At 48.5% G+C, this 26,933-nt stretch overlaps 2 protein-coding genes across 10 annotated transcripts; both read right to left on the reverse strand.

The window, feature by feature from the left end:
* Positions 1–312: 312 nt before the first annotated feature.
* IL17RE (interleukin 17 receptor E) lies at positions 313–26,134 on the reverse strand. 5 transcript variants are annotated; one of them, XM_010337792.3, is made up of 18 exons: positions 26,057–26,134; positions 15,460–15,597; positions 14,587–14,761; positions 14,199–14,214; positions 13,451–13,570; positions 11,286–11,383; positions 10,882–11,041; positions 10,650–10,789; positions 8,859–8,927; positions 7,890–7,956; positions 6,167–6,342; positions 6,027–6,074; positions 5,900–5,945; positions 5,602–5,756; positions 2,988–3,056; positions 2,072–2,123; positions 1,893–1,994; positions 313–1,440 (listed from the first exon to the last, which is right to left on the reverse strand). In XM_010337792.3, exons 3-18 carry the CDS (start codon positions 14,716–14,718, stop codon positions 884–886), a joined length of 2,007 nt encoding a protein of 668 aa, XP_010336094.1. In that variant the 5' UTR covers positions 14,719–14,761; positions 15,460–15,597; positions 26,057–26,134; the 3' UTR covers positions 313–883. The 5 variants fall into 5 exon arrangements, with proteins under 5 accessions (XP_010336094.1, XP_010336096.1, XP_003927127.1 ...); XM_010337794.3 differs by having other exon boundaries at positions 14,587–14,785; XM_003927078.4 differs by lacking the exons at positions 15,460–15,597; positions 26,057–26,134 and having other exon boundaries at positions 14,587–14,963.
* JAGN1 (jagunal homolog 1) lies at positions 23,319–26,308 on the reverse strand. Of its 5 annotated transcripts, XM_074404798.1 has the most exons (3): positions 26,057–26,140; positions 24,737–24,827; positions 23,319–24,265 (listed from the first exon to the last, which is right to left on the reverse strand). In XM_074404798.1, exons 2-3 carry the CDS (start codon positions 24,823–24,825, stop codon positions 23,803–23,805), a joined length of 552 nt encoding a protein of 183 aa, XP_074260899.1. In that variant the 5' UTR covers positions 24,826–24,827; positions 26,057–26,140; the 3' UTR covers positions 23,319–23,802. The 5 variants fall into 5 exon arrangements, with proteins under 5 accessions (XP_074260899.1, XP_003927135.1, XP_074260901.1 ...); XM_003927086.4 differs by lacking the exon at positions 24,737–24,827 and having other exon boundaries at positions 26,057–26,308; XM_074404800.1 differs by lacking the exons at positions 24,737–24,827; positions 26,057–26,140 and adding an exon at positions 26,229–26,300.
* Positions 26,309–26,933: the final 625 nt, after the last annotated feature.

The following is a 26,933-nucleotide window of genomic DNA, read 5'->3' on the forward strand; positions in this document are numbered from 1 at the left end:
GAACCCAGGACCCAGGGCCCAGGGCCTGGCACACAGGGGTCCGATCTGTGCTGTTGCTGTGGGCCGGTTGTGTGACAATGGACATACCACCTGGCAAAGCCTCTGTTTTCCTCTCTCCTTTTGGAAGAACCACTGGAGGGATCAAGGAGATTGCCCCATCCTCCTTTGCTTTTGGAGGCATTGCTTCTAAGAATGTGATAGATATCATGCAGTGTGGATACTGAAGATTTGCACCCACAAACTGACACATACCCCCAGGCAGGCTCTTGTGGATCCCAGCCCCAATAGAGAGGCACATTGCGTTTTCCAGTTTGTCATGTTTGTTTGCCTTTATTCATCTTTTTGGATCTTAGTCCCCCCGCCCTCCCAGCACCCACCCATCCCATCACCAGTCCCCATTGTCTTAACCACCCAGAGCCAAAAGCCTCTTTTCCTAGGTCTGGAGTCCTCGCTCCCTCTGGGCAGAGCCTCAGTGTGGGAAAGGGACTCCCTGGCCCGCAAGGAGGTTTTCTCTCACCTGCCCCCGCCCCACTTCAGAACTGATATGGCTCCTGCCTCCCCTACCCCGGGTCCTACCTCTCCAGCCTGGACTGGGGCATAAGCACACTGCTCTTTCTGGAGTTCTGGAGAAAAAGTGGGAAGCCCGCCCTCCCCCATCAGAACAGGGATTAGAGGAGCTTTCTGTCAAGGGAAAGTATGAGGAGGAAGAGGGACACGCGCGGGGACTCGGCTGGGACTTCCAGCCTGGGAGGCAGGGAATAAGGCTTTAAGGCCAGTCGTCCCTGGTCCCTGGGGCACTCCAAGGATTCCAGAGTCGAAGGCTCATTCAGGGGTTCCCTTTATGTTGTGACCGCAGACACCCGGGACTGCGGTGGAGCTCTGCTCAACCTAGGTCTGCGAGTTGGGCGACCTCTCGCTCGAGCTGGCTGCACAGCTCTAGACGGCTCCGCCGGCGCGGCAGTGCCCCGAGGAGTCCCCAGCTGGTGGCTTCCGCGGAAGGCTGCGCGTCCAGCGCCCGCAGCAGGCGCGGCAGGTCGCGTAGCAGGCGGTAGCGCGGCAGAGCGCGCAGCGGCTGGGGGATGTCACCCTCGGCGCAGAGCCGACTGAAGTAAGCGAGCAGCAGCAGCGGGCGCGGGGCAGCGTGGAGCAGGGCGAGCAAGGGCGCCGTGCGGGGGTTCGGGTCGCTGGTGGGGCGGAGGCCTGCGCTGCTCCACAGCAGCAGCACAGTGCCCTGCTCCCGCGCCACGCGCTCCCGTGCCGCCCAGAGCCACGGCAGCGAGCCCACGCGCGCCACATGCCTCCCCTCCCACAGGTCCACGATCACGTTGCGCCCGCTGCCCAGCGCTGCCCGCAGCAGTTCAGCCAGCGCTCCCACCAGGCGCCGCTGAGCCTCAGAGTCCGCTGTGTGCAGGAGCAGCACTGGCCGTGCTGGGCGCCGGCCTGGTGGCGGGGAGCAACAGATGAAGGAGTGTGAGCTGAGGGACAGCTCAGCTCTCTCCTCTCCAGTCTCTCAGGATACCGTAGGGTGCTCGCCTCTCGCCTTCACCCCTTATTTGTTCTCGGGGTTGGTACACAAAGCAGCCCTAGACTATAGGGTGCCCCTGGGCTAACTAGATAAAGACGCCCCTCCCAAAGACAGGGCCAGGGCTCCAGGCTGGATAAGTACAGCGCAGGCTGGATTTCTGCCCCACTAGCCTTTTGTCCACAGACTCTGTACAGTGACAATCGGCTCACTGGGCCCTTTGCCCTACCTTAACCATTCTGCCCACTTGGGTACCAGAGGCTACCTGCTTGGGTAACAGAGACTGGGTGCTGTGCAGAAAGCTCAGACAGGGGAAGGTGAGGGAACAGCTAGTCTCGGAGCTGGGCAGGTCTCACTTCAGTGAGCTTACCTGACTGTGGGCGCCGCCGGCAGGTGAGGGCCAGAACAACACCCAGTAGGGCGAGGAAGGCCAGCAGTGCCAGGATCAAGAGCCCCAGGTGTCTGTTAGAGACTGAGTCAAGTAGGGTGAGGCCCACCCAGTTCCTCAGTGCCCAACCTCCCTCTTATCTCCCTCTCCCAAGAACTTACCATCTGGACACAAAAGGTGCTTCCAGGCAAACTGGACATCTGATCGCCACACCTAAGGGCACAGAGTCCCACACCCCTGTGAGTCAGGCATCTTCTCCTCCCAGAGGAGCTGAATGAAGCATGGAGCTAGGGGAGAGGGGAGTTGCACTGGCTAGGGAATTCTTCTGGGGTGGGTTTGTGTCTGCTCCAGCTCCTGGCCTGGCACAGAATAGGTCAAGGGTGGCAAACTCAAGTGTGACAGGGGCCAAACTCGAAAAGTAAACTCAAAGTTGACCAAGGCTGCTGTGAGGACCTGGAGAGCACAGGCCCTGACTGAAACAATCAAGACGGCACTGAGCTCCAGGCATTGTCACCACACCAGAATGTGGACACGCACCACCAGGTTTTCGGACTTTTCAACAGAAGCCAGAAATCCAGCTTTGTTTATATATGCATAATAGTGGTAATATTAGTAATAGTCAGGGTAAATAGTGGTAAGCAATTTCTTTCTTTCTTTTTTTTTTTTTTGATACAGAGTTTTGCTCTTGTTACCCAGGCTGGAGTGCAATGGCGCGATTTCGGCTCACCGCAACCTCCGCCTCCTGGGTTCAGGCAATTCTCCTGCCTCAGCCTCCTGAGTAGCTGGGATTACAGGCACACGCCACCATGCCCAGCTACTTTTTTGTATTTTTAGTAGAGACAGGGTTTCACCATGTTGATCAGGATGGTCTCGATCTATTGACCTCGTGATCCACCCGCCTCGGCCTCCCAAAGTGCTGGGATTACAGGCTTGAGCCACCGCGCCCGGCCGCAATTTCTATTTAAAACACTGGTGGTCAAACCAAACATTTTTGCAGAATGGATTTTCCATGGGTGCGTGCCACCAGGGAAGTAGAAGCCAGGGCTCTGTATGTAGAGTGAGGGTAGGTTTTCTTACCAGGACACAGCACCCTGGCCTCAGGAAGGGAATGATGAGGTCTAGTGTCACTGGGCTTGAGCCCTGGGCCTGAAGAAACAAAGAGCAGAAAGGCTGTTCCCAGGGAGGTGGATCTGGCCCTGTCCGGCCTTAAATCTTTGCCCCTGCTGTTCCTCCCCACCACACCCCAACCCCACCATCCTACAACGCTTAGGCCAAGTGCCATCTCTGACAAAAAGGCTTCCCAGCCAATCTGGCTCCCACTGATCTTTCCCAGAGCTCAGCTCCTGCTGCAGTCAAGCACTTGTCAACAGACAGACTCTGAGTGTGTCCTCTGTGCCAAGCCCTGAGAAAAAAAAAAGGCGGGTACAGACATTGTCTCTGTCCTCTAGTGGCTCACAAACCAGGGAGGGTAATTTATCTGCTGCCTCACTTTACTCTCCTGCACGGCAGAAGAGGTATCACAAGGTATCATTGAAAAGAATTTAAGTTTTGCTGGGCACTGTGGCTCATGCCTGTAATCCCAGCACTTTGGGAGGCTGAGGCAGGCGGATCACCTGAGGTCGGGAGTTCGAGACCAGCCTGACCAGCATGGAGAAACCCTGTCTCTACTAAAAATACATAATTAGCCGGGTGTGATGGCGTACGCCTGTAATCCCAGCTACTTGGGAGGCTGAGGCAGGAGAACCACTTGAGCCTGGGAGGCAGAGGTTGCAGTGAGTCAAGATCGCACCATTGCACTCCAGCCTAGGCAACAAGAGTGAAATTCTGTCTCAAAAAAAAAAAAAAAAAAAGAATCTAAGTTTTGGGGGTCAGGAGACCTGGGTTCAGGCTTAGCTATTGCCTTTGTAGTCCCTAGCTATGTGGTCTTTGCAGGGAGAAAGGTTACCTCTCTTTCCTAAGCTTCACTTTTATCATTTTAATTTATTTATTTTTGAAACAGAGTTTTGCTCAGTAGCTCAGGCTGGAGTGCAGTGGTGGAATCTCAGCTCACTGCAACTTCCATTTCCCCAGTTCAAGCTATTCTCCTGCCTCAGCCTCCTGAATAGCTGCAATTACTGGTGCATGCCATCATGCTGCCACGCTAATTTTTGTATTTTTTAGTAGAATGGGGTTATGCCATGTTGGCCAGGCTGGTCTCAAATTCCTGACCTCAGGTGATCTGCCTACCTCAGCCACCCAAAATGCTGGAATTACAGGTGTGAACCACTGCGCCTGAGTACTTTCCTCATTTTTATATGGGGGATAGTACTCTTTATTTTACTGGGTTATTGAGAGCATCAGATGGGTATAGGCACATGAATGTCTTTTTAAATAAACACAATGTATATTTTTTTATTGGTAACAGCTATTATTAATCTGTGAGCTCCTTAACTGCTATATACTTGTATCTCCCAGAGCCTGCTACAGGGTGGGCACAATGCATCCTGAATTGGATAGAATTTTAATTAAAAACTTTTTTTTTTAAGAGTCAGCGTCTCATGCTGTCACTCAGGCTGCAGTACAGGGGGATGATCATAGCTCCATGCAGCCTTGAACTCCTCACCTCACACAGTTCTCCCGCCTCAGCTGGGACTACAGGAGTGAGACACTGCACCTGGTCATCTTAAGCATGACTTAGTCTTACATATTTTGTTGCTATCACCTGACTGCTTGGGAGTGCTCATACAATGTAAAACAAATGAGTAAGTTGCAAGTGAGCATTTAACAAAGAACTGGAAAGAGGTAGTCATGCTTAGTCAGCTTGGTTCTGTGGTATTGAGGGTGTATTTGACTGTGGTTTTTATAATAGACACATGGAACAGATAGTCTGATAAACTGCACCTAGTCCACAAAACAGGTGAAATCTGTCAGTAGTTTACAGGATTGTGCAAAGAACCCGTCAGCTGCTTGGGCTCTGCCTCCTGGGATAGAGAATGTCTGCACAGGTCCCTCATGGAGGCAGGAGAGTAGTGGTAGTGGACAGCTGGGTTCGAGGGAAGGCATCAATATAAAATGTTGTTTGGGTAGGCTACAGCAGTGGTCCCTGACATTTTTGGCAACAGGGATTGGTTTCATGGAAGAAAATTTTTATACAGGTTGAAGGGGTTGGGATCAGGTGGCAGGGGATGGTTTCAGGATGAAACCACCTCAGATCATCAGGCATTAGTTTCTCTTAAGTAGCTTGCAACCTAGATCCCTTGCATGTGCAGTTCACAATAGGGTTTGTGCTCCTATGAGAATCTAATGCAGCCACTGATCTGACAGGAGGTGGAGCTCAGGCAGTAATGCAAGCTCACCCTCCACTCACCTCCTACTATGTAGCCCAGTTTCTCACATGCCACAGACAGGTACTGGTCTGCGGCTCAGGGATTGGGGACCCCTGGGTTATAGACTACCTGAATGTGGGAGGGCCAGTCCCTTGCCTCTGTTATTGCTGTAAATTCAGAAACTGAAAGGATTAGAAACTATTCCCTTGAGGACCCCACTATCAGCAAGTCAGCTGAACGAAGGCTGATCATGTAAATAAAGTAACCAGATGGTAGGAGTCAGGGATTTGTTTGTTTCTATCTTTCCAGGGTCTATTTCAATGAGGTGACAAGGAAATTGCGAGCTGTGCTCTGAGCAATAGGACCTAGTAAAGGCGAGGCCATACCTGGCTTACAGTGTACACAGGGGGCACCAAAGTATCCTGCCCCAAGTCTTCATGGCTCCAGGCAGCACTGAAGGTGGCATGTGTTCTTGAGGAGAAGTGAAGGATCAGCTGCTGGGCTTGGGTATCCATGCTCACATTCCAGGATGTGAGAGATCCTGTTTGGGGCAGGGTGGGGAAGGTTGATAAGAGCTGGGCTTCAGGTGATGAATTCAAGACTGGGCTAGGGTTTAGCTTGGTCACAGTTGGGTGAAGATGAAATGGGGCAGGAGCTCCTGGCAGAGGTCCCTTATAGGCTCACCAGTCTGGTGGGGGCATTCAACATGGCTGCTGTTTCCAAAAGAGAACTGAAAAATAACAGGAAGCACAGGTTAGCAAGTCCAGGCAGTACCCAGTACCCCCACATCTTTTCTCAGCCATGGTTGTACCTTGAAGCAGAGCTGGGGGTGCAGGTCCACCTTCTCCAAAACATACCACTGTGGGAGGAGAGGAGAATTTGTTAGGGAGAAAATCCCTGGGCCCCAGCCCTGCCCTTCCTAGTCCTGCGGGGGGCAGGGGGAATCCTTACCCCCTCTGACTCTTGAGCTGTGGCATTCGGGAAGTCTTTGCAAAGGGTATGCCAGTCGTGCCTCTGGCAGAGGGCAGCTTCCAGCTTCAGTGGGCAGCGGAGTGTCACGGCCATGACCATCTGAGTGTGCTGGCTGTAGTCGGTGAAATGCACTGACTTCCAGAAGTCTGAGCCATCTGGGAAGGTGTCAGGGTCAGTGGGTAAGGGTCAGCCCTGCTTCAGCCCTACCTTGCCAGCCACATCCTGGGGATAGCAGGAGATGATGTTTGCAAAAGTAACCAGCACTATTCCTGGCCTGAACAGGTATTCAAGCAATCAGTATTCCTTTCATTATCTTTTTCTTTTCTTTTTTTGAGACAGAGTCTCACTCTGTCACCCAGGCTGGAGTGCAGTGGTCTGATCTAGGCTCACAGCAACCTCTGCCTCCCAGGTTCAAGCAATTCTTATGCCTCAGTATCTGGGATTACAGGCATGTTCCAACAAGCCCAGCTAATTTTTGTAATTTTAGATATGGGGTTTCACCATGTTGGCCAGGCTGGTCTCGAACTCCTGACCTCGTGACCCACCTGCCTCAGCCTCCCAAAGTGCTGGGATTACAGGTGTGAGCCACCATGCCCAGCCTCCTTTCATTATCTTTCTGTTTTGTTTTGTTTTTTTTTTGTTTTTGAGACAGATTCTCACTCTGTTGCCCAGGCTGGAGTGCAGTGGCCTGATCTCAGCTCACTGCAACCTCTGCCTCACAAGCTAAAGCAATTCTCCTGTCTCGGCCCCCCAAGTAGCTGGGACTACAGGCATGTACTACCACTCCCAGCTAATTTTTACTATTTTTAGTAGAGATGGGGTTTCATCATGTTGGCCACGGTGGTCTCAAACTCCTGACCTAAAATGATCTGCCCGCCTCAGCCTCCCAAAGTGCTGGGATTACAGGTGTGAGCCACTGCGCCCGGCCTTATTATCTTTCTATCCAGCTGTCTCTCTCCTCTCCTTCCCAGGCCTACATTCTGGCCAGCTCTTTGCTTCTCCCCAAACTCGAAATCTGCTTAGGGTCCTCTCAGAACCAGGAATGCCTTCCCCTCCTATCTCTGTTTCCAAATCCTGCTCTTTTTCTGACCCCAGCTCAGGTGCCACTTACTTCCCCTAAGAGGCCTTCTCTGCTTACGATGGCCCTTCTTAGGCTTCTCCCTTTCCTGAGTTATTGCCCTACAGCCTAATCCTTATTTATAACCCTGCCCTGTAAGTTTTGTAAGCTGCTTTGTGCGGTCACTTGTGTCTGAGTGTCCTGCCTCTCCCTGAGAAAAACAACTTGAATACAGCACTTCAGACATCAATGGCCACTTTCACATGTAATATTTAACTCAAGCTTCACAAACACTTTGAAGGCAGAGCAGGTATTGAGATTTTAAATGAGGAAAATGAGGCTCAGAGAACAACTGACAGAACTGGGACGGGAATTGGGTCTTCTGGCCCATCCTCTCAGGACACCAGAATCTCCTAGGCCTCATATTTCTAAACTTCTTACAGTGCTGCAGCGCTTAGCACTCTGATCTATTGGCAAGCTGACTGGTAGACTTGGCAGCCCTCTTCCCCTGCTGACTCCAGGGAAAGTATCTGCATACCTTCTGGGGGCTTCGACCAACAGGTATGAAGGGTGTTTATGTGTGTGTGTAGGAGACAGAGACAAAGGGTGTGTACATGCATAAGGGTGCATGTCAGCCACACTCACAGGCTTCTGGCCAGCTCTGGAAGGGACATCTTTTGCGCCTCACAGTGTCCTCTTGCAGGTATGATGCCTGGGGGAACAGGGGAGCAGGTGGGAAGGGTCAGAGGAAAGGCTTTTCCAATCTCCCTCAGACCTAAAACTCATTCCAGCTTTCCCTTATTGTGAAACAAGCTGCTGGAGCAGGTTAGGCACTGAACAAGGTGGGCAATGTGGGGTGGGGACAAGGGTGGGGAGGAACTCCAGAACACAGGAGAGAGATCAGCAAGTGAGGGGCTGACTCCTCTTCCTCCTAAAGAGAACTATCTCCAGAAAGAGGGAAATCCTGAAGTCACATTTCTCAGCTTTGGCCTTCTCTGACCTCCACTCTCAGCCATCCCCGAAGTACCCAGTGCTCTGCCGGCTCCTGACTGTGGAATACCCAAATGCTCACCTGTTATCCACCCTGGCAATTGCTCATGGCTCTAGGTCTCTGCCAGCACCCTCCCTTAGGTCTCCCAGGTGACAATCTTCCTTGCCTTTTCTATCTAGTCCAAAGAAAATGTTCTGCTATGTTCCTTAGACTTGTAAAGAGAGAAGGAGGACTGCCACAGAGGCTTAGAGGGGACAAGACTTCTGGGGGCATATAGAACCTTGCAGTGGCTATGCACACACTCCTTCCTTGGCTCCTCAGAACACATAGCAATGACAGCTGTCTTTCTGGCTCTGTGGGCTCAGGCCAGGTCTGGGCCAGGGAAAGCTGGGTTTGGATGGGGCTGAGGTTGGAATCACCCTAAGAAGGTCCAATGTTCAGCAGGATCCTTCCATCTCTGACCCAGTGTGGCTCACAGCCAAGCTGGCACCAGTCTTCTAAGCATGCCAGTAACACCCAGTCCTTTTAAAACCTGACTTACTAGAGATATGCTTGACCAACTGTACTACCTTGGGGGCCTAGGAGCAGAGCCATGGACAGCCCACACCTTTTCCTTTGCTCACCTCTATGCACAGACAGGGCAGAAGGAATTCGTAAGACAGTTCTACGGTGTGGCCCCCAGAAACGATTTTCTGTGGATAAAGCACCAAAGAAAGACAAAAGATGCCTGAGAAAGAGCACAGCACATAGATAGGGCAGGAGGGAGCTGGGATCTTGGTCAAAACACACCATGTTTTCCCTCTTATATGAGACACTTGTACTAAGAAATTTCCTCTCAAAGATTCTCTGCTTAGTAATCTAACCATTACCTCTAGGTGCTCTAGGTGGAGCTGCGGGGAAGGAGACTGGAATACATTCCTTTATTGAGGCCCTACTATATGCCAAGACATGTGGTGGGTGCCAGAAACATTATATCAATTAACTTCATGCTAGCATCACAGTGACCTTATGAAGTATCCTCGCTGTTATAAAAATGTAGAGAGCTGAGGGCTCAGGGGTACAGCAGCAGTCCTTGCAAATGGTACCAACTGTGTACAATGGCATTCATGACAAAGGGAGGTTGAGGTGGGATGTTAGGGCCCAGGTTGGGAGAATGGGGAACATCTTTCTCTGAGAGACAGGAACAAAGGGAAGGAGATGGAAAGGTACCAAGGCAGATGTGACCATTTTGTTATGTTCTCTGGGGGGAACAACCTCTTTGGGGAACTAAAAAGCCTTTTCAAAAAAAAAAATTTTTTTTTTTTTGAGATGGAGTCTTGCTCTGTCATCAGGCTGGAGTGCAGTAGCGCCATCCCGGTTCACTGCAACCTCTGCGTTGTGGGTTCAAACGATTCTCCTGCCTCAGCCTCCCAAATGGTTGGGACTATAGGTGTGTGCCACCATGCCCAGCTAATTTTTGTATTTTTAGTAGAGGTGGGGTTTCACTATGTTGGCCAGGATGGTCTCAGTCTCTTGACCTTGTAATCTACCCGCCTCAGCCTCCCAAAGTGCTGGGATTACAGGCATGAGCCACTGTGCCTGGCCTTAAATTTTTAATTACAATTCCTTTTTCTTACTTGTCACTAACTTGAAGCTCAAGAAAAGGCTGCTTAATGCCTGAGTCACACTAAGAATCCTCTCTCTGGGGATAAATACCATACTAATTTCTCTGTTCATTTATGGTCATTCATTGCCGCTCCAGGTCTCTGCCTCCCTTTCCTTTTCTTACAGGTGACAAGGCCCTCTGCCTTTTCTGTCTAGTCCAAGGAAGTCTTCCTTTTATTTTATTTTTTTAAATGTAGCAGCAGGATTTCACTATGTTGTCAAGCTGGTCTTGTACTCCTGGCTTCAAGCAATCCTCCTGCCTTTGCCTCCCAAAGTGCTGGGACCACAGGTGTAAGCCACCATGCCAGGTCCAAAGAAGTCTTTTTTTTTTTGAGACGGAGTTTCACTCTTGCTACCCAGGCTGGAGTGCAATGGCGCGATCTCGGCTCACCGCAACCTCCGCCTCCTGGGTTCAAGCAATTCTCCTGCCTCAGCCTCCTGAGTAGCTGGGATTACAGGCACATGCCACCATGCCCAGCTGATTTTTAGTATTTTTAGTAGAGACGGGGTTTCACCATGTTGACCAGGATGGTCTCGATCTCTTGACCTCGTGATCCACCCGCCTCAGCCTCCCAAAGTGCTGGGATTACAGGCTTGAGCCACTGCGCCCGGCCCAAAGAAGTCTTAATCATAGAGTCTTCAGCTTGTAAGGAGGTCTTAGACAGTTTACCTTCCCTTTCTGGGCCTCAGTTTCCCCATTTGTACAACGGGTGGCCTCTCTTGCTAGCACTGTGTGATCAGGCTTTTTATAGGGGGATGACATGCCATACCTGGACATCATAGGGACTGCTCAGCTCTTCACACTGCAGTGCCCACTGGTGACAAAGACGCACACTGACCTCAGGGCCTGAAGGTATAGTCACCCGAATAGCCCGGGCCTCATGCAGCAAATCAAAGGAGAACTCGGGCCCTGGGGAGAGGAAGGACTCAGTGGCCTTATCTCTTGACCTTAGCATCGGTACCACTTGGCTGAACCCATCTCCTGTTCCACCCTGTCCCCACCTCTGTGCCTTTGTGAGTCCAATCTAGGAAGACTTTTCCATGCCTCTGGATCCGAAGGTTGGGTTCTTTTAGAGCGAAATGCCTTGTGGGAGATATCTGGGGAGGGGATGGAAATGTGATGGCTCTTCTCAGACAGGCAACGACTAAGCAGCAGCTTCCTCTAAAGGCAGAGAACAAGGTTGGTCTCAGGCCAGGATTGGGAAACCTGGCTTCTGTTTCTGCCTCTAGAACCTGAGGTACTGCAGGCAAGTTGCTCAAACTCTTTTGGCCACAGTTTCCCAGCTGTGTAATAGACAGAATACTTTATCTCCATACTCTCTCACATGGCTGGAGAACCAAATGAGAAGCCAGAAAGCAAAGGTCTGTGGGGCATTGGGTAGGGCTGGAACTGACAGGGAGAGTACCTGAGCAGGTGCTGGGATCTTGTGTTTCCTACAGAACTTGAATGTGGAAGACTTTTTGGACTTCTGCACCAAGAGGCCGAAGAAGCTCCACTGAAGACCTGTGTGTGGGGCAGGGAGACATATTTACTATTTAGCCCCCATTACCCCTCCCCTACCTGGAGATGTGGCCCCATGTTAGATAGTAAGTCATTTTAAATCAAGGAGGGTAAGGGTATCAAGTTCTTTAGTCTTGAAAATTATGATGCAATCAAGAAAGGATTAATTTCTGAAGTATAGAAAAAACGATATATACAAAGATATTCATTTCAGAATTTTTTTCTTTCTTTTTTTTTTTGAGACAGGGTTTTGTTCTGTCACACAGGCTGGAGTGCAGCGGCACAATCACTGCTCACTGCAGTCTTGAACTCTTGGGCTTAAGCAATCCTCTCACCTCAGCCTCCTAAGTAGCTGGGACTACAGGCATGTGCCACCACATCCAGCTAGTTAAATTTGTTGTTGTTGAGACGGGGTCTAACTATGTTGTCCAGGGTGGTTTCAAACTCCTGGGCTCAAGTGATCCTCCCATCTTGGCCTCCCTAAGTAACTGGGAGTACAGGCAAGCATCACCATGCATGGCTAATTTTTAAAAAGCATTTTTTTCAAAGAGATAGGGTGTCACTATATTGCCCAGGCTGGTTTTGAACTCCTGGACTCAAGTAATCTCCCTGCCTTGGCCTCCCAAAGCATTGGGATTACAGGTGTGAGCCACCACGCCTGGCCTGTAGCATTATTTCTTTCTTTCTTTCTTTTTTTTTTTTTTTTTAAATAGAGTCTCGCTCTGTTGCCCAGGCTGGAGTGCAATGGTGTGATCTCGGCTCATTTCAACCTCCACCTCCCAGGTTCAAGGAATTCCCCTGCCTCAGCCTCCCAAGTAGCTGGGATTATAGGCGTGCACCACCATCCCTGGCTAATTTTTGTATTTTTAGTAGAGATGGGGTTTCACCATGTTAGCCAGGCTGGTCTCAAACTCCTATTCCTGACCTCAGGTGATCTGCCCACCTCAGCCTCTCAAAGTGCTAGGATTACCAGGCATGAGCCACAGTGCCCGGCCCTATAGCATTATTTCTAACAGCAAACAATGAGAAAAATTAGAAACTGCCCATTCTTTTGTTTTTTAGTTTTTTGTTTTTTTTTTTTTTTTTTTTTTTTTTTGACACAGGGTCTCACTCTGTCATCCAGGCTGGAGTGCAGGCACTATCTTGGCTTACTGCAACCTCTGCCTCCTGGGTTCAGGTAATCCTCCCACCTCAGCCTCCCAAGTAGCTGGGACTTCAGGTGTGTACCGCCACATCCAGCTAATTTTTGTATTTTTTTGTAGAGATAGGGTTTTGCCATGTTGGCCAGACTGGTCTCAAACTCCTGGACTCAAGCGATCTACCCACCTTGGCCTCCCAGGGTGCTGGGATTACAGCCGTGAACCACCACACCCAGCCCAGAAACTGCCAATTTTTTTTTTTTTTTTTTTTTTTTTTTTTTTGAGACAGAGTTTCGCTCTTGTTGCCCAGGCTGGAGTGCAATGGGATAATCTCGGCTTACTGCAACTTCTACCTCCAGGGTTCAAGCGATTCTCCTGCCTCAGCCTCCCAAGCAGCTGGGATTATAGGTGCCTGCCACCACGCCCTGATTAATTTTTTTGTATTTTTAGTAGAGATGGGGTTTCATCATATGGGATAGGCTGGTCTTGAACCAGGTGATCTGCCTGCCTTAGCCTCCCAAAGTGCTGGGATTACAGGCGTGAGCCACTGTGCCTAGCCCAGAAACTGCCAATTTTTAAGAATACAAGGGCATTTAGTATGTACCAGGCACTGAGCTGAGCAATTAAAATATAGAGTTGAATAAGAAAGAAGATCCTGCTTTACAAATAGAAGGTAATAACAGTAAATTCATAACTTTTAATTCCAAGAATCTCAGCTGAAAAAAATTAATACCTTCACAAAATTGTACGACCGCACTTGTGAATATCCGTCATAGCATGCTATTTTAGGATGATCCAAGTCCCTTTTGAGGGTAAAACAAGAAAAATATCTGTTCTAGTTAAGCCCCACTTGCCTCAGCCTAGGTGGCCCTTCAGAATGTTCCCAATTCATCTCTTCACTGAGAATAGTCCAAGGAGCTGTTTCTCATACCTGAGTGACCTGACAGTAGATGCTGGCACAAACAGCGGGAACAGTGCCAGACTCGTGCACACCAACGCTTTGTGGAGAAGCAGGCCCACCAGGTACGGCAAGGGATATGGGCAGAACTTGCTGGGAAAGATGGAAGGGAAAGCAAATGATAGGGTCTAAGGAGGTTCCTCCTACCTCAGACAAGCTGGATTTGAGGCCAAGCTCTGTTACTTACATCCTGGAAGTGTAACTTTGGGGGTTACAGGACCTGTCAAGGGTCAAATTCCTCATTCATAAAGCAAGTCTGTTATAAAAATCAAAATGGGAAAATGTCTTGTGCATGGGAAAATGTCCTGTGAAGTAGAACATACCATAAAACAGGATTATTGTTGTATTACTGATAGAAGTGAGGGACCAGTTAAAGGGAGGAAGCAATATTTACAGAGTGCCTGGAGATTTACCCATGTCTCTTATCTAATCCTCCCTACAGATCAGAAGTAACACTACATTTTAGTGTACAATCATTTCTACTATGCTACTACCCCTCAGAAACTGAGGGTCAGTGGAGGGGGCAGGTGCACAGTCTGAGGCCACATGGGAGTCTGGCAGAACAGCAATGTGAATCCAGGCTTGTCATGATTCCAAACTTTTTTCTTGATATTGTGCTACTTCCCAGGTTGGGAACCAAAAATTAGAATGGAGGGCTTGCTGGGCATCTGGAAAAACAGTGGGCATGGGGAGGAACAATGGGTCAGGAAATGCGACTCACCAGTGAAACTGTCATCCTGAGGCAAAGGGCCCAGCAGGGAAAAGAAAGGAAAGAGCTATTATTAGGAGGGACTCCCAAAAGGAGCATTCCTGGGTTCTTTGCCTCAAATCAGCGAATTCTGAGCCCCATAGCTAATAGCCCATACCATCTGGCTCTTTTCTTCCCAGCTCCACCCCGTCCAGGCCTTCAGCACAAAGGATCTCGACTACCCCTTTGAGACTATGTAGAGGATACACCGAAGCTGTCACCAGAGCACAGGGACTGGGGAGGTAGCACAGGGACTGGGGAGGTAGCACAGGGACTGGGGAGGTAGCACAGGGCAGGCAGGGGAGCAGCGAGCTTTATGGCTGTGCCAGGCAGGTGTCCCTACCTGGCAGCAGCACCTTACCATGTGGGAGGCCAGAGGACCCCGGGTGTTCCAGTGGGGCAGGTGGGGACAGCCAATACCAGCAGAGTCAGAGAGGTCAATGAGTATCAGGAGGAGAGGCAGGAGCAGGGCTGCTGGTCTGGAGCTCCCCATGGGCTTCTATGCAGTTAAGGCTCCTGGAACATGGCTGCATGGCCTGAAGGTGGGTGGCAGGGCCTTGCTGTGCAGCAGCAAAGAACACAGAAACAGCAGGAGCCCTTGCCTGAGCCTGCCCGGGCCCCGCCCTGACCCCGCCCTGCCCGAAAGCTCCTCCTCGATCCTAACCACCCAGCCAGGCCACATTCCTTCTCCTCCAAGTGGAAGGACTGAAGGAAGCTTATGCCCCCCAAAACCCTACTGCCCCCACCTGAAAGACAAGGGGCTCCTGCTGTGGCTGAGAAGTAACAGGAAAGGAGCTAGCATCAAGTTGGGGGGCTCACCCATTTCTTAGCCCCTCCTACTCCTGAAACACACTGCAGATTTGACCCACCATCAGCACACTCCTAAACTTGTGTCTCCCACGGACGAGCTTAACCCCTTTACTTAGAGAATTAACAGATCTCTGGGTGCTAGAGATACAGAGGTGACTGAGGCACCGTTTAGAGAGGGGAGAAAAAAATGCACTCTGGGATGTATGTAAACCCCATATATATCTTGGCTTCCCACCTGGTTAACTCTCAGGACTATAACCGAGCTCTCTCTACCCATGAGCCAGGTCCAGCTCTTCTACGCAAAGGGCTTCATGTCAAAGGGGCCTCTAGCTTCACCGACCTACTAGTCACTACAGCCTGATCAGGAAGCCCCAGAACTCACAGCTGAGACCTGGAGCAGAGGGAGCGGGCCCCATGCACTGACCTGGTTTCCTTGGTTTCCGGTGCTGGAGAAAGGCTGACGAGGCTCCATCTTTGTGGGAACCCTCCCCATCATCCCACAGCTTCCTCCCCCTCATGGAGCATTTGAACTGCTTCAGCCCGCACCTTGGTAACACACACACTGGAAAAAAAGTTTGGGGCACATCTAGCAAGTCAAGGCATCTTGAGATTGTTATTATCCCCCTGTAACTCGTTCTAGACCACCTTTCAGTAGCCTAACCCCAGCCTGCTTTTGGCCAATTCTATTCGTCTTTAGGTTCATTGTCTGAAGGCTGCATCCTACCCATTATCCTAAAAATACCCTCTAGCTTTTGAGTTCATGAAAGGATTAAAAACTCTTATTCTTTATGTTTCTCCAAGACTAGCAGTGGATATCATGATGTACTGTGTAACTGAATAAATGTCACGATACATTTCAATTATGTAATTTATCTATTTCACACTTCACAAAGCACTTTCATATTTAATCCTTCTAACCCTACCTTGTGAGACAGGTGATAATTATTGTTTTCATTTCATAAAAAGAGAGATAAGGAAGCAGACTGATAATGACTTTGTCAAGGTCAAAGTCTATATCCCAGGGAGCTCCACTTTTGCTAGGCCCTCGCAACTCAATTCTTTTTTTTTTTTTTTGAGATGGAGTCTCACTCTGCCACCCAGGGTAGAGTGCACTGGCACAATCTCAGGTCAGTCCAACCTCTGCCTCTCAAGTTCAAACATTTCTCCCACCTCAGCCTCCCGAGTAGCTGGGATTACAGCTGTGTGCCACCACACCAGGCTAATTTTGGTATTTTTAGTAGAAACGGGGTTTTACCATGTTGCCCAGGCTGGTCCCGAACTCCCGACCTAAGGTGATCCAAGCCCGCCTTGGCTTCCCAAAGTGCTGGGATTACAGGCATGAATCACAGTGCCAGGACTTTTTTGAGATAGTCTCGCTCTGTCACCTAGGATGGAGTGCAGTGGTGCAATCTTGGCTCACTGCAACTTCCACCTCCTAGGTTCAAGTGATTCTTGTGCCTCAGCCTTCTGAGCAGCTGGGATTACAGTTGCGCACCACTATGCCTGGCTAATTTTTGTATTTTTAGTAGAGACAGGGTTTTGCCATGTTGGGCAGGCTGGTCTTGAACTCTTGGCCTCAAGTAATCCACCCGCCTCAACCTTTGAAAGTGCTAGGATTACAGGCATGAGCTGCTGTGCCTAGTCCCAACTCTCTATCATCCTATGGTCTCCTCCCCTCCCATGGCCTCATCCTCCTTTGCTTGCCTGACATAGACCCTAACACAGTATTGCTTTTTGGCCTTGAAGCCAATCTCTGCAAATAAAACAGTAAGATCTGAAGGGAGGAAAGGGTGGCTTGACATACTGAGAATAGATTAGGGAGACTTCCCCCAAATTCTGCCTAACTCACAGTGGTTTAGAACTATATAAATTATTTTTTCTTTTATTTTTTCTTTTATTTTTTTTTTTTGAGACAGAGTCTCACTCTATCACCCAAGCTGGAGGACAATGGCATAATCACCACTTACTGCAGCCTCCACCTCCTGGCCTCAAGTGAATCCTTTTACAGGCACATGCCATTTTGCCTGGCTACAGCATCTGGCTATGATGCTCAGGCTGGTCTCCCAACTCCTGATCTCTAGCAATTCTCCTGCCTCTGCTTCCCAAAGTGCTGGGATTACAGTTGTGAGCCACGGCGCCTGGCCAATAATGAGTTCTCCTAATGCTGGAGGGATAAAGTGAGAAACTTGATTCTAAAACAATCCTTCTTAACTGTTATCTTCTGATCTCTCACAGAGAAAATATCTCCTGGTTAAGCTATGGGAGGAAAAGCAGAAAAGAAATAAAGAAATGGAGAAGGAAGGAAGGGAGGGAGGGAAGAAGGAAGAAAGGGAGGAAGGGCAGAAGGGAGGGAGGGAGGACGGGAGGAGAGGAGAGAGGGAAAGAGGAAAGAAAGGGAAGAAAAACAGCATTCCAGGACCCGCTGGAAAAGTAAAAGGAATAAAGGTGAGAAAGAAATGGGAGGAAAGCAAAGGAGGTGGGCATTTTATTTATTGTCTTGCTGGTTTATTTATTGTGGACACTGTTCCAAAATGTATTTAAGGTAAGAAGCACAGGGGTGAATTCTGGCACAACCTAGGGATGGGGAGGGATGGGATCAACATTTGCTGAAATCCTACTATCAGGCTTTGGGTCATACATTTTGCCCAGTTTGTTTGTACTACAACCCTTGAGTTCAGTTTTATTACCCCATTTTACAGACTGGGAAATAGGAAGATTAGGTAAAGTCCAAACACAGCTAAGAGATGAAGTCAGCCCCTCACTTGTTGATCTCTCTCCTATGTTCTGTAGTTCCTTCCCATATTGTACCACCCAGGCAGCTTGCATCATGGTTAGGTAAAGCCAGAATGAGTTTTAGGTCTGAGTGAGACTGGAAAAAGCCTTTCCTCTGACCCTCCCTACCTGCTGCCGTTCCCCCTGGCATCCTACCTGCAAGAGGACACTGTGAGGTGCAAAAAAATGTCCCTTCCAGAGCTAGCTGGAAGCCTAAGTGTGGCTGACATGCACCCTTGTGCACACACATGCCCTGTCTCTGTCTCCTACACACACACTTCACACCTGTGTTGGTGGAAGCCCCCAGAAGGCATGCAAGTACTTTCCCTGGAGTCAGTAGAGGAAAGGGGCTGCCAAATCTACCAGTCAGCCTGCCAACAGATCACAGAGCACTGAGCGCTGCAGCACTGTGAGAAGTTCAGAAATATGAGGCCTAGGAGATGGTGTCCTAAGAGGATGGACCAGAAGACTTGGGTTCCCATCCCTGTAAATTATTCTTCTCTGAGCCTCACTTTTCTCATCTGGGACTTACCACTATGTCTTCCTGGCTCTTTCTGCCAGAGCACACTACTTAGCGAGATCAGAGGGTTTCTGGACCATGTAGTTCTCAGAAAGTACTAAACTTAGCAGTGCGATACAACTAGCAGGGTTAACAATGTAAAGAAACTGAAATTGTTGGAAAGAAAGGAAAGTAGATTTTATAATCATGAGTTACCAGTGGTTAGACTTGTAGGAGAGTTGGGATTGTTTGGCAAGTGTCAATAAGGGAGGAGCAAACGTGGCTGGAATAGGTGGTGGCCAATTGGAATAAAGGCAACAGAGGTGTGTTGTAAGGCCTGACTCAGCTGTAGTTTGTGTCAAAATGAGCTGACCAAGACTTCATGCTTAATAGCCTTTACTTGGGGACCAAGTCAGGAGCTCAGGAAGTCCTGGCAGGCCCCTGTACATGCTTAGGAAAGAGTGCACTGTGGGGACCTTGGGCAGCTGTTTTTCTTATCACAGCCTTATCTGTGAATGAACTCTGGTCAGACCATGGAACAGTAGCTCCAGGTTCTTTCTGTAATGGCCAATTTCTAATGTCTTCTGGGACAACTCTGTTCACTGATAGGGAACCCTGGGCAGGAAGGCCCACCAAGTAGATCATTGTCCACCAAGAGTGGACAAGTATCCCTTCTTTATATCTGCTCTTCCAGAAGGATCAACCTCCAGAATTTTTTTTTTTTTTTTTGAAACAGAGTCTTGCTCTGTCACCCAGGATGGAGTGCAACGGCACGATCTTGGCTCACTACAACCTCTGCCGCCTGGGTTCAAGCGATTCTCCTGCCTCAGCCACCTGAGTAGCTGGTATTACAGGCATGTGTCACCATGACCGGGTAATTTTTGTATTTTTGGTAGAGAAGGGGTTTCTCCATGTTGGTCAGGCTGGTCTTGAACCCCCAACCTCAGGTGATCCACCCGCCTTGGCTTCCCAAAGTGCTGGAATTACAGGTGTGAGCCACCAGCCCCGGCCAACCTCCAGAATTCTGAGGCAAGAAATTACTACTGAGAGATACAGACTCCCCAGTCTTAATGAGGAAGCCATCACTGCTCATCAAGAGAAGGCATTGTTACTTATTAAACCCCAACTATGTACTAGCCTGTTCATACAAAACTACCCTGGGGGTAGCTAAAATGATGCCCATCTGTCAGATCAAAAACAGAGGCTCAGGTATCCTGCTCAAGGCAAAAGTCAGTAAAATGTCTGGCTGGAATTCATACCTATGTCATCAGTCTAACATCAGAAACTGTTGGCCAGGCACAGTGACTCATGCCTGTAATCACAGCACTTTGGGAGGATGAGGTGGGCAGATCACTTAAGGTAAGGAGTTTGAGATCAGCCTGGCCAACATGGTGAAACCCCTTCTCTACAAAAATTTGCCAGGTATGAGCAGACATTGCGCCACTGCACAGCCTGGGTGACAGAGTGAGTCTCAAAAAAAAAAAGGAAACTGTTCATTCTACTATACCACATTGCCGTGATGATCTCTAATAGTCCCTTCAACTCCTATTTTCTCTAGTCCTATAAATATCAGGAAATAACCATCTTTCACATTTGCATAATACTACACAGTTCATAAAGCACTTTCACAATATTTCACCTTATCTTTTTTTTTTTTTTTTTTTTTCTGAGACACAATCTGGCTCTTGTTGCCCAGGCTGGAGGGCAGTGGCGCAATCTTGGCTCACTGCAACCACTGCCTCCTGGGTTCAAGCGATTCTTCTGCCTCAGCCTCCAGAGTAGCTGGAATTAGAGGCACCTACCACCATGCCCAGCTAATATTTGTATTTTTAGTGGAGACAGGGTTTCACCGTGTTGGCCAGACTGGTCTCAAATTCCTAACCTCAGGTGATTTGCCTGTCTCAGCCTCCCAAAGTGCTGTGATTACAGGTATGAGCCACTGCGCCCAGCCACCTTATTTGATCTCTAAAACAATCTGTGAAATACGGAGGGCTGATTTTAGTCCTATGATTGGTAGTTGCATTGGTACTTGAACATGTCTTCTGATTCAAATAATGTTCTTTCTACTAAATCAAGATCCAATAAGGGAATCTTGTTTGCTTCAGGGAAAACTACAACCATGAGGCAGGAAAAAGTAATAGTAAAAGGAAAATTGCAACCACCTAAGAAGCAGAAAACTAACATAAACCAAATGATTTTGGGTGGTTTGCATTGTTGACAATAATTTTCATAATGGGTCTTTAACAGTACTCTAAGTCCATAAATTACCATTCCAGTGCGGTAGCTCACGCCTGTAATCCCAGCACTTTGAGAGGCTGAGGTAGGCAGATCATCTGAGGTCAGGAGTTCAAGACCAGCCAGACCAACATGGAGAAACTCCATCTCTACTAAAAATACAAAAAATTAGCCAGTTGTGGTAACACATGCCTGTAATCCCAGCTGCTCAGGAGGCTGAGGCAGGAGAATGGCTTGAATCCAGGAGGCGGAGGTTGTGGGGAGTCAAGATCACACCATTGCACTCCAGCCTGGGCAACAAGAGCGAAACCCCATCTCCAAAAAAAATAGTAATACCATTCCAGTAACCAAAGAAATTTCAAACTATTTGCATCCCAATTCTTTAAAAATGAGCAATCTATGTCTGGTGCACATACTAACTCCATTATTCATACATTTCCATCTACTTCTGCTCTCCAAATTTCATCTCTACTTCAGTTTGGTTTTATCCTCTGTGAAATACACCCTGACTTTAGTTTACAATAATTCTGTCAAGAATGCATGTGAGGCCAAGCACAGTGACTCAGGCCTATAATCCCAGCACTCTGGGAGGATGAGGCAGGAAGATCACCTGAGGTCAGGAGTTTGAGACCAACGTGGCCAATATGGTAAGATCCTGTCTCTACTAAGAATACAAAAATCAGCCAGGCATGGTGCCACTCCCAGCTACTCAGGCTGAGGCAGGAGAATCACTTGAACCTGGGAGGGAAAGTTGCAGTGAGCCCTGATCACCCCACTGCACTTTAGCCTGGGGAACAGAACAAGACTCTGCCTCAAAAAAAATAAATAAATAAAAAATAAAAAAATAAAAAGAATTGCATGTGTCTTTTACACCTCTTGTGCAGTACCTAAAATCCATAAGATAAGAACTCAAAAGCTGGGTGTGGTGGCTCATGCCTGTAATCATGAGGCAGGCAGATCACAGCATCAGGAGATGGAGACCATCCTGGCTAACATGGTAAACCCCGTCTCTACTAAAAATACAAAAATTAGCCAGGTGTGGTGGCATGTGCCTGCAGACCTAGCTACTCAGGAGGCTGAGGTAGGAGAATTGCTTGAACCTGGGAGGCAGAGGTTGCATTGAGCTAAGATCATGCCACTGCACTCCAACCTGGGTGACAGAAGGAGACTGTCTCAAAAAAAAAAAACAAAACAAAAACAAAAAACAGGCCAGGCACGGTGGCTCAAGCCTGTAATCCCAGCACTTTAGGAGGCAGAGGCGGGTGGATCACGAGGTAAAGAGATCGACACCATCCTGGTCAATATGGTGAAACTCTGTCTCTACTAAAAATACAAAAAATTAGCTAGACATGGTGGCGCCTGCCTGTAATCCCAGCTACTCATGAGGCTGAGGCAGGAGAACTGCCTGAACCTGGGAGGTGGAGGTTGCGGTGAGCCGAGATCGTGCCATTGCACTCCAACCTGGGTAACAAGGGCGAAACTCCGTCTCAAAAAAAACAAAAACCAAAAACCAAAAACAAAAAAAACAACAAACTCAGAATTCACGTTCCTTGAAGGAACCAGAAAGCTCAATAATTAACATATTAACTGGGTCTAAAGGGATAATTAATAAAGCAATGTAAAAACAGAAAAGGGAAATTTTTAAGCAAAGGAAACTGGGAAACCATGAAACCTACATGGGGATCCATAAGAGGTTTAGTTGACTAAGACAGTGTGAGACTGGAAGTATTAGGAAATAATGCAGGACTGATGGATTGGGACCACTTTGGAAATCTCAGAGCTTAAGGCATTTAAGTTGTACCACTTAATAGTAGGGACTTAATGATCATGGAACAGATGTTCCAGAGCTATACTCTTGGTATACTCACTGGAACACAGGGATGTAGAAAGAGGAATGGGTATGAGGCAGAAAGGCGAAGGTCTGTTTGGGACATACTGATTTTGAGATGATAATTATGACATCTAGAGGAAGAGGTTTTAGAGTTGCAAGTACTGTCACCCAGGCACAAGTCACGCCTGTAATCCAAGCACTTTGAGAGGCCAAGGCAGAATTTCTTGAACTTGGTACGTAGAGGTGAGCTATGTCGCCACTGCATTCCAGCCTGGATGAGGGAAATAAAATCCTGCCTTAAGAAAAAAAAAGTGACTCAGTAATAGTCACTAGGTACATACATAATGTTTATAGAACAAAATAATGACTACGACTCTGGAGAGGGCAGAGCTCCACAATTAGAGATCTGGGCATCATCCAGAGACAATAAAGTCAAGTGCAAAGAGATACATTTCTTCCATGTGATAAATACTGTGCGTCCGAATTTTAGGTGTGAAAGCACCTTTAGTTTAATCACAGATCTCTCCCTGTCTTTAATGTACTTGCTCCACCATTAGATAGTATGTTCACTGGTTTCACATGAATAACAAGTTTCTACTAGATTATAAATAAACTCCCCATAAACAGAGGTACTTTAAAATTCTTTTGGTTGCCATTAGACAGTAACAGACTCATTAACTCTGAATGGTAAATGTGAATATCCAACTAAAAGAGCCCATAACCTAAGCTAGATAAATGAGAATGGACCATTTCATAGATGGAGAGATTAAATGTCTGGCCCATGGTAGTTCTTACCAATCAGCTGTAGGTTAGAAATATGACTTAGGTTCCCCCTGCCCAATCTACTTGTATGGCCATTGCTAGATTTCTCAGCTTTTATCCATCTTCTCGTAGTGTCTAAGGCCACACCTTTCATACTCTATCAAGCACCAAACACAAGGCACAGTGGGGACAGGGCCATTTTTATTGAGATTTTTAATTAAAATGGTTTGCAGAAGAGACCACAGCCTGGAGGAGGAACAGCTTCCCAAACGCTTCCTGACCATGACCTACAGATGAAGAATTTGATTTATTCCCTATTTCCTTCACTCTTGGTGGCTAAGGGGTAATGGCTGGAAATGGGGAGAATGACTGAGAGGAAGCAAGGATGAAGCTCATTCTTAAAAGAAAAACCTCAAAACGCCCCAACTTCAAACAACTGAAGTTTGTTTCATAGCTGTTGGTCACCCAGTTCTACCCAACCAGGAATAAATTACAGTTTTGCCACCTCAGCAGATTGCAACAGCTTTCCAGAACTTTGGCCTGGTCTGCACCAGGTACCAACATCACAGCTGCTAAAATCACCAGAAGGGATTTTAGAACCGCTCTATTCCTGTCCCTTCGTTCAATGAGAGGTCCAGGCTTCACCCCTAAGAGCAGTCCATTGGGCTTCATTTACGCTTCTTCTCCTGTGTGCTGGTGAACCAAGAGTCTAGGAGCTTCTTGCTGTAGTACAACTGCCAGGCATGCACTTGGACTGCCAACACCAACACCAGGTACATGATGGAAACAGCAGAAAAACCAAAGAGGAAACGGTAGGCCTTGCCATGGCGGTAGAGCTGCTGTGCAGCAGGGAACATCTCCATGCTGCCATAAATGAGAGGAGCGATGGAAAAGAGCCCCATGCTGATCATGGAGAGCACCAAGTAGCTAATGTTGTTGCGAGGAAAAGAGAGAAGGCCCAAAAGAGAGGGCAAAATGCTCAGCAAATACGGGTATTCCCACTGATAGGGCATGGCCACCTGATCATGTGACAAGAGCCTCAGGTGTCCCACGCTCATCTTTGCAACCAGCAGCAGCCATATGACCAGATGTACGTAGATCAGCTTCTTGATTTCATACTTGAGGGTCACACTGTGGGGCAGAGCAGAGGGAGAAGTACCTTTCAAATTTTTCTCACCACCAACTATATGCCAGGAAACTGTACTGGACACTGGGATACAAATTTGAATAAAACAGCCTAGAAGCCGGGCACAAAGAACAGAGGAGGAAAAAACTAATTAGAAAACGAAGTGAAAAAGTTCTAGTAAATATATGTTTCAAGATATATGGGAACACAGGAAGGAGGAATCACTCTGCCTGGGATGGAATGTCAGAGATGGCTGTCTAGAGGCAGGTGGTATTTGAACTAGGCTCGGGAATGAGTGAAGATGGACATTCCATGCAGGAGCACACAAGCAAAAAGACACAAGTATTTGTGTTCAGGAAAGCAAGTGGTTACGTGTGGCAATAACACATTGTAGGAGAGGAGTAGAGGGATATGAAGTCGCAAAAACTATGAAAGAGTTAGTTTAAAGGCAGAAGAGGCCAGGCATGGTGGCTCACAACTGTAATCCAAGCACTTTGGGAGGCTGAGGCAGGACTGCTTGAGCCCAGGAGTCTGAGACCAGCTTGGCAACAAAATGAGACCCCATCTCTATAAAAAAAAAATAACAATAATAATAAAATGGCAGAAGAGTAACTCAGAGCTGTGTTTAGCAAGATGACTCTGACTGCACCACAGTATTAAAGCCTGGAGGGAGAATGTATTGGCAGAGAGGAAAGGCACTCAGGCTGCTCATACTTCCCCAGCTAGATTTTTCATCTAAAGGAAGTACATACTTATTCTTCTAATTCTCTCAGGTCCCAAATGTATCCTCCTCATACCCTTAAGGGCAATGTTTCTGCTCTGGGCTAGCAGGAGAACACCTGCTTAAGTTGTGAGGCCCCCTTCCCCTGGGGCCTAGAGATGTGAAGGAAATGAGGGTTTCAAGAGCTTATCATTCTTCAAAACTCGGGAGAGAAAGATGTGAACATTCTGGGGAGATAAATGGATTTAAGGAAGTAAAAATTTTTAAATTTTTATTTAAAAACATTTACTGTAGAAAATATGGAAAGGTGAAAACAACAACAACAAAAAAAAACCCAGTCACCTCTGGACTTCGAGCTCCATGAAGGGAGGGTACAGTTTTGTTTTCTTTTGTTTTTGTTTTTTTTTTTTTAATAAAACTGTTCATTGCAAGCATAACATGCATACAAAGACCATGTCTGCTTCTGCCCCCTATTATAGCCTAGTGTCTAACACAGTGTATGATGGCTGGAAGCTCAGCAATATTGTCGAACTAGTAATCGAATGTAGAAATACCCCTTACATGGGAGTGTTTATAAAATTCATTTTAGACAAGGAATCTTTAGGAAAGGCTGCCTTTTACTGTCTGTATTCCCCCAAACGGCCCAAAATACAACACCTACCATATATTACGTGGTAGGCCTTATGCTACTTCCTTCACACGAATTACTGCTTACTCTCTCACCAAAACCTAAAAGGTAGATTATTCTCTCCCTTTGCAGATGAGGAAGCTGAGGCTCAAATTAGAAATTCGGTTTCGAAGGTGACACAGCGGGGCCAGCATCGACGTGACTTGGGAGCCCACGCGGGGCTAGATCCCGTCAAGGCACAGGGCGGATCAAGGGGTGGAGCTCGCGGGGGCGATGGGGCTTTCCAGGATTGGGGACAGGCCCGAAGCCGTCACGGGAGGAGGGGACTTGGCACGTGCGCGGGGGCTGGCTGGGGAGCAAGACCCTGAGGCCTGGCGGCGTCGTTCCCCAGGCCCCGCAGGTTCCCGCGGGGGAGAAGGCCTCCGTGCTCCTCGCCTCACTTCATACCTCATCTGGTAGTGCATGGCGACGCGCTCCCGGTGCTCAAAGTCGCTGCCGTCGGTGCCGGCCGCTCGCGGGCCTGCCCGAGACGCCATTGTGCCCGCCCAGAACCCCCGAACCCCTCACGAGGACCTGCTACCGCAGCGGCAGCGCCCAGAAGCCAGCGGACCCGACTCACGCCGCCTCAGCGTCGCCACCCAAAAGCCGCGCGGCTAGATGAAGAGCACTTCCGGCCTCTCTGTCTCTGGAGGACCGACTCTGTGATCACTCCTCCCCGCGCAGGCGCCCTCGTTCTCTCGGTCCTGTCCCGCCCAGCCCCGCCTCACGCGGAGCGCGCCGGAAATTAATCCTCAGCTTTGGCGTGTTTTTGCTGGCGCCAAGAGGCCGCCCGAACACTTTTACTTTCTTAGCCTGTACTACGTTTAGGACACCATTGTCCACCCTTCCCGGAGGGGGAAACTGATACTTGGAAGCATTCTATGACTTTCCCTGTAGCATACACACATCATTCACACAGCCTCGCAACCTGTAATCCCAAAACTTTGGGAGGCCGAGGCGGATGGGTCACGAGGTCAGGAGTTCGAAACTAGCCTGGGCAAAATGGTGAAACCCCCGTCTCTACTGAAAATACAAAAATTAGCCGGGTGTAGTGGTGGGTGCCCGTAATCCCAGCTACTTGGGTGGCTGAGGCAGGAGAATCGCTTGAACCCGGGAGGTGGAGGTTGCAGTAAGTTGAGATTGCACCACTGCCCTCCACCCTGAGGGACAGAGTACAGAGTGAGACTCCCTCTCAAAATGTTTCTCACATTTAATCATTGCAAAGAGAAAATGGGAACCTCTCAATGAGGAAATCTGGCTTGTCCCCCTTAACCAAATAGTCAGT

This window comes from Saimiri boliviensis, chromosome 8, assembly GCF_048565385.1.
Source record: "Saimiri boliviensis isolate mSaiBol1 chromosome 8, mSaiBol1.pri, whole genome shotgun sequence".
Classification (NCBI taxonomy): Eukaryota; Metazoa; Chordata; class Mammalia; order Primates; family Cebidae; genus Saimiri; species Saimiri boliviensis.

What these genes read in the sequence shown, in the direction of transcription:
- JAGN1 (XM_003927086.4), bottom strand. Translation starts at nt 26,145, where the DNA reads ATGGCGTCTCGGGCAGGCCCGCGAGCGGCCGGCACCGACGGCAGCGAC. An exon ending in GCCATGCACTACCAGATGAG is followed by an intron (nt 24,266 to 26,056) that starts GTATGAAGTGAG and finishes TCTGCCCCACAG; the next exon opens with TGTGACCCTCAAGTATGAAA.
- IL17RE (XM_010337792.3), bottom strand. Translation starts at nt 14,718, where the DNA reads ATGGGGAGCTCCAGACCAGCAGCCCTGCTCCTGCCTCTCCTCCTGATA. An exon ending in ACCCCCAGCTCTGCTTCAAG is followed by an intron (nt 5,946 to 6,026) that starts GTACAACCATGG and finishes GTTATTTTTCAG; the next exon opens with TTCTCTTTTGGAAACAGCAG. An exon ending in GCACCTTTTGTGTCCAGATG is followed by an intron (nt 1,995 to 2,071) that starts GTAAGTTCTTGG and finishes TACTTGACTCAG; the next exon opens with TCTCTAACAGACACCTGGGG.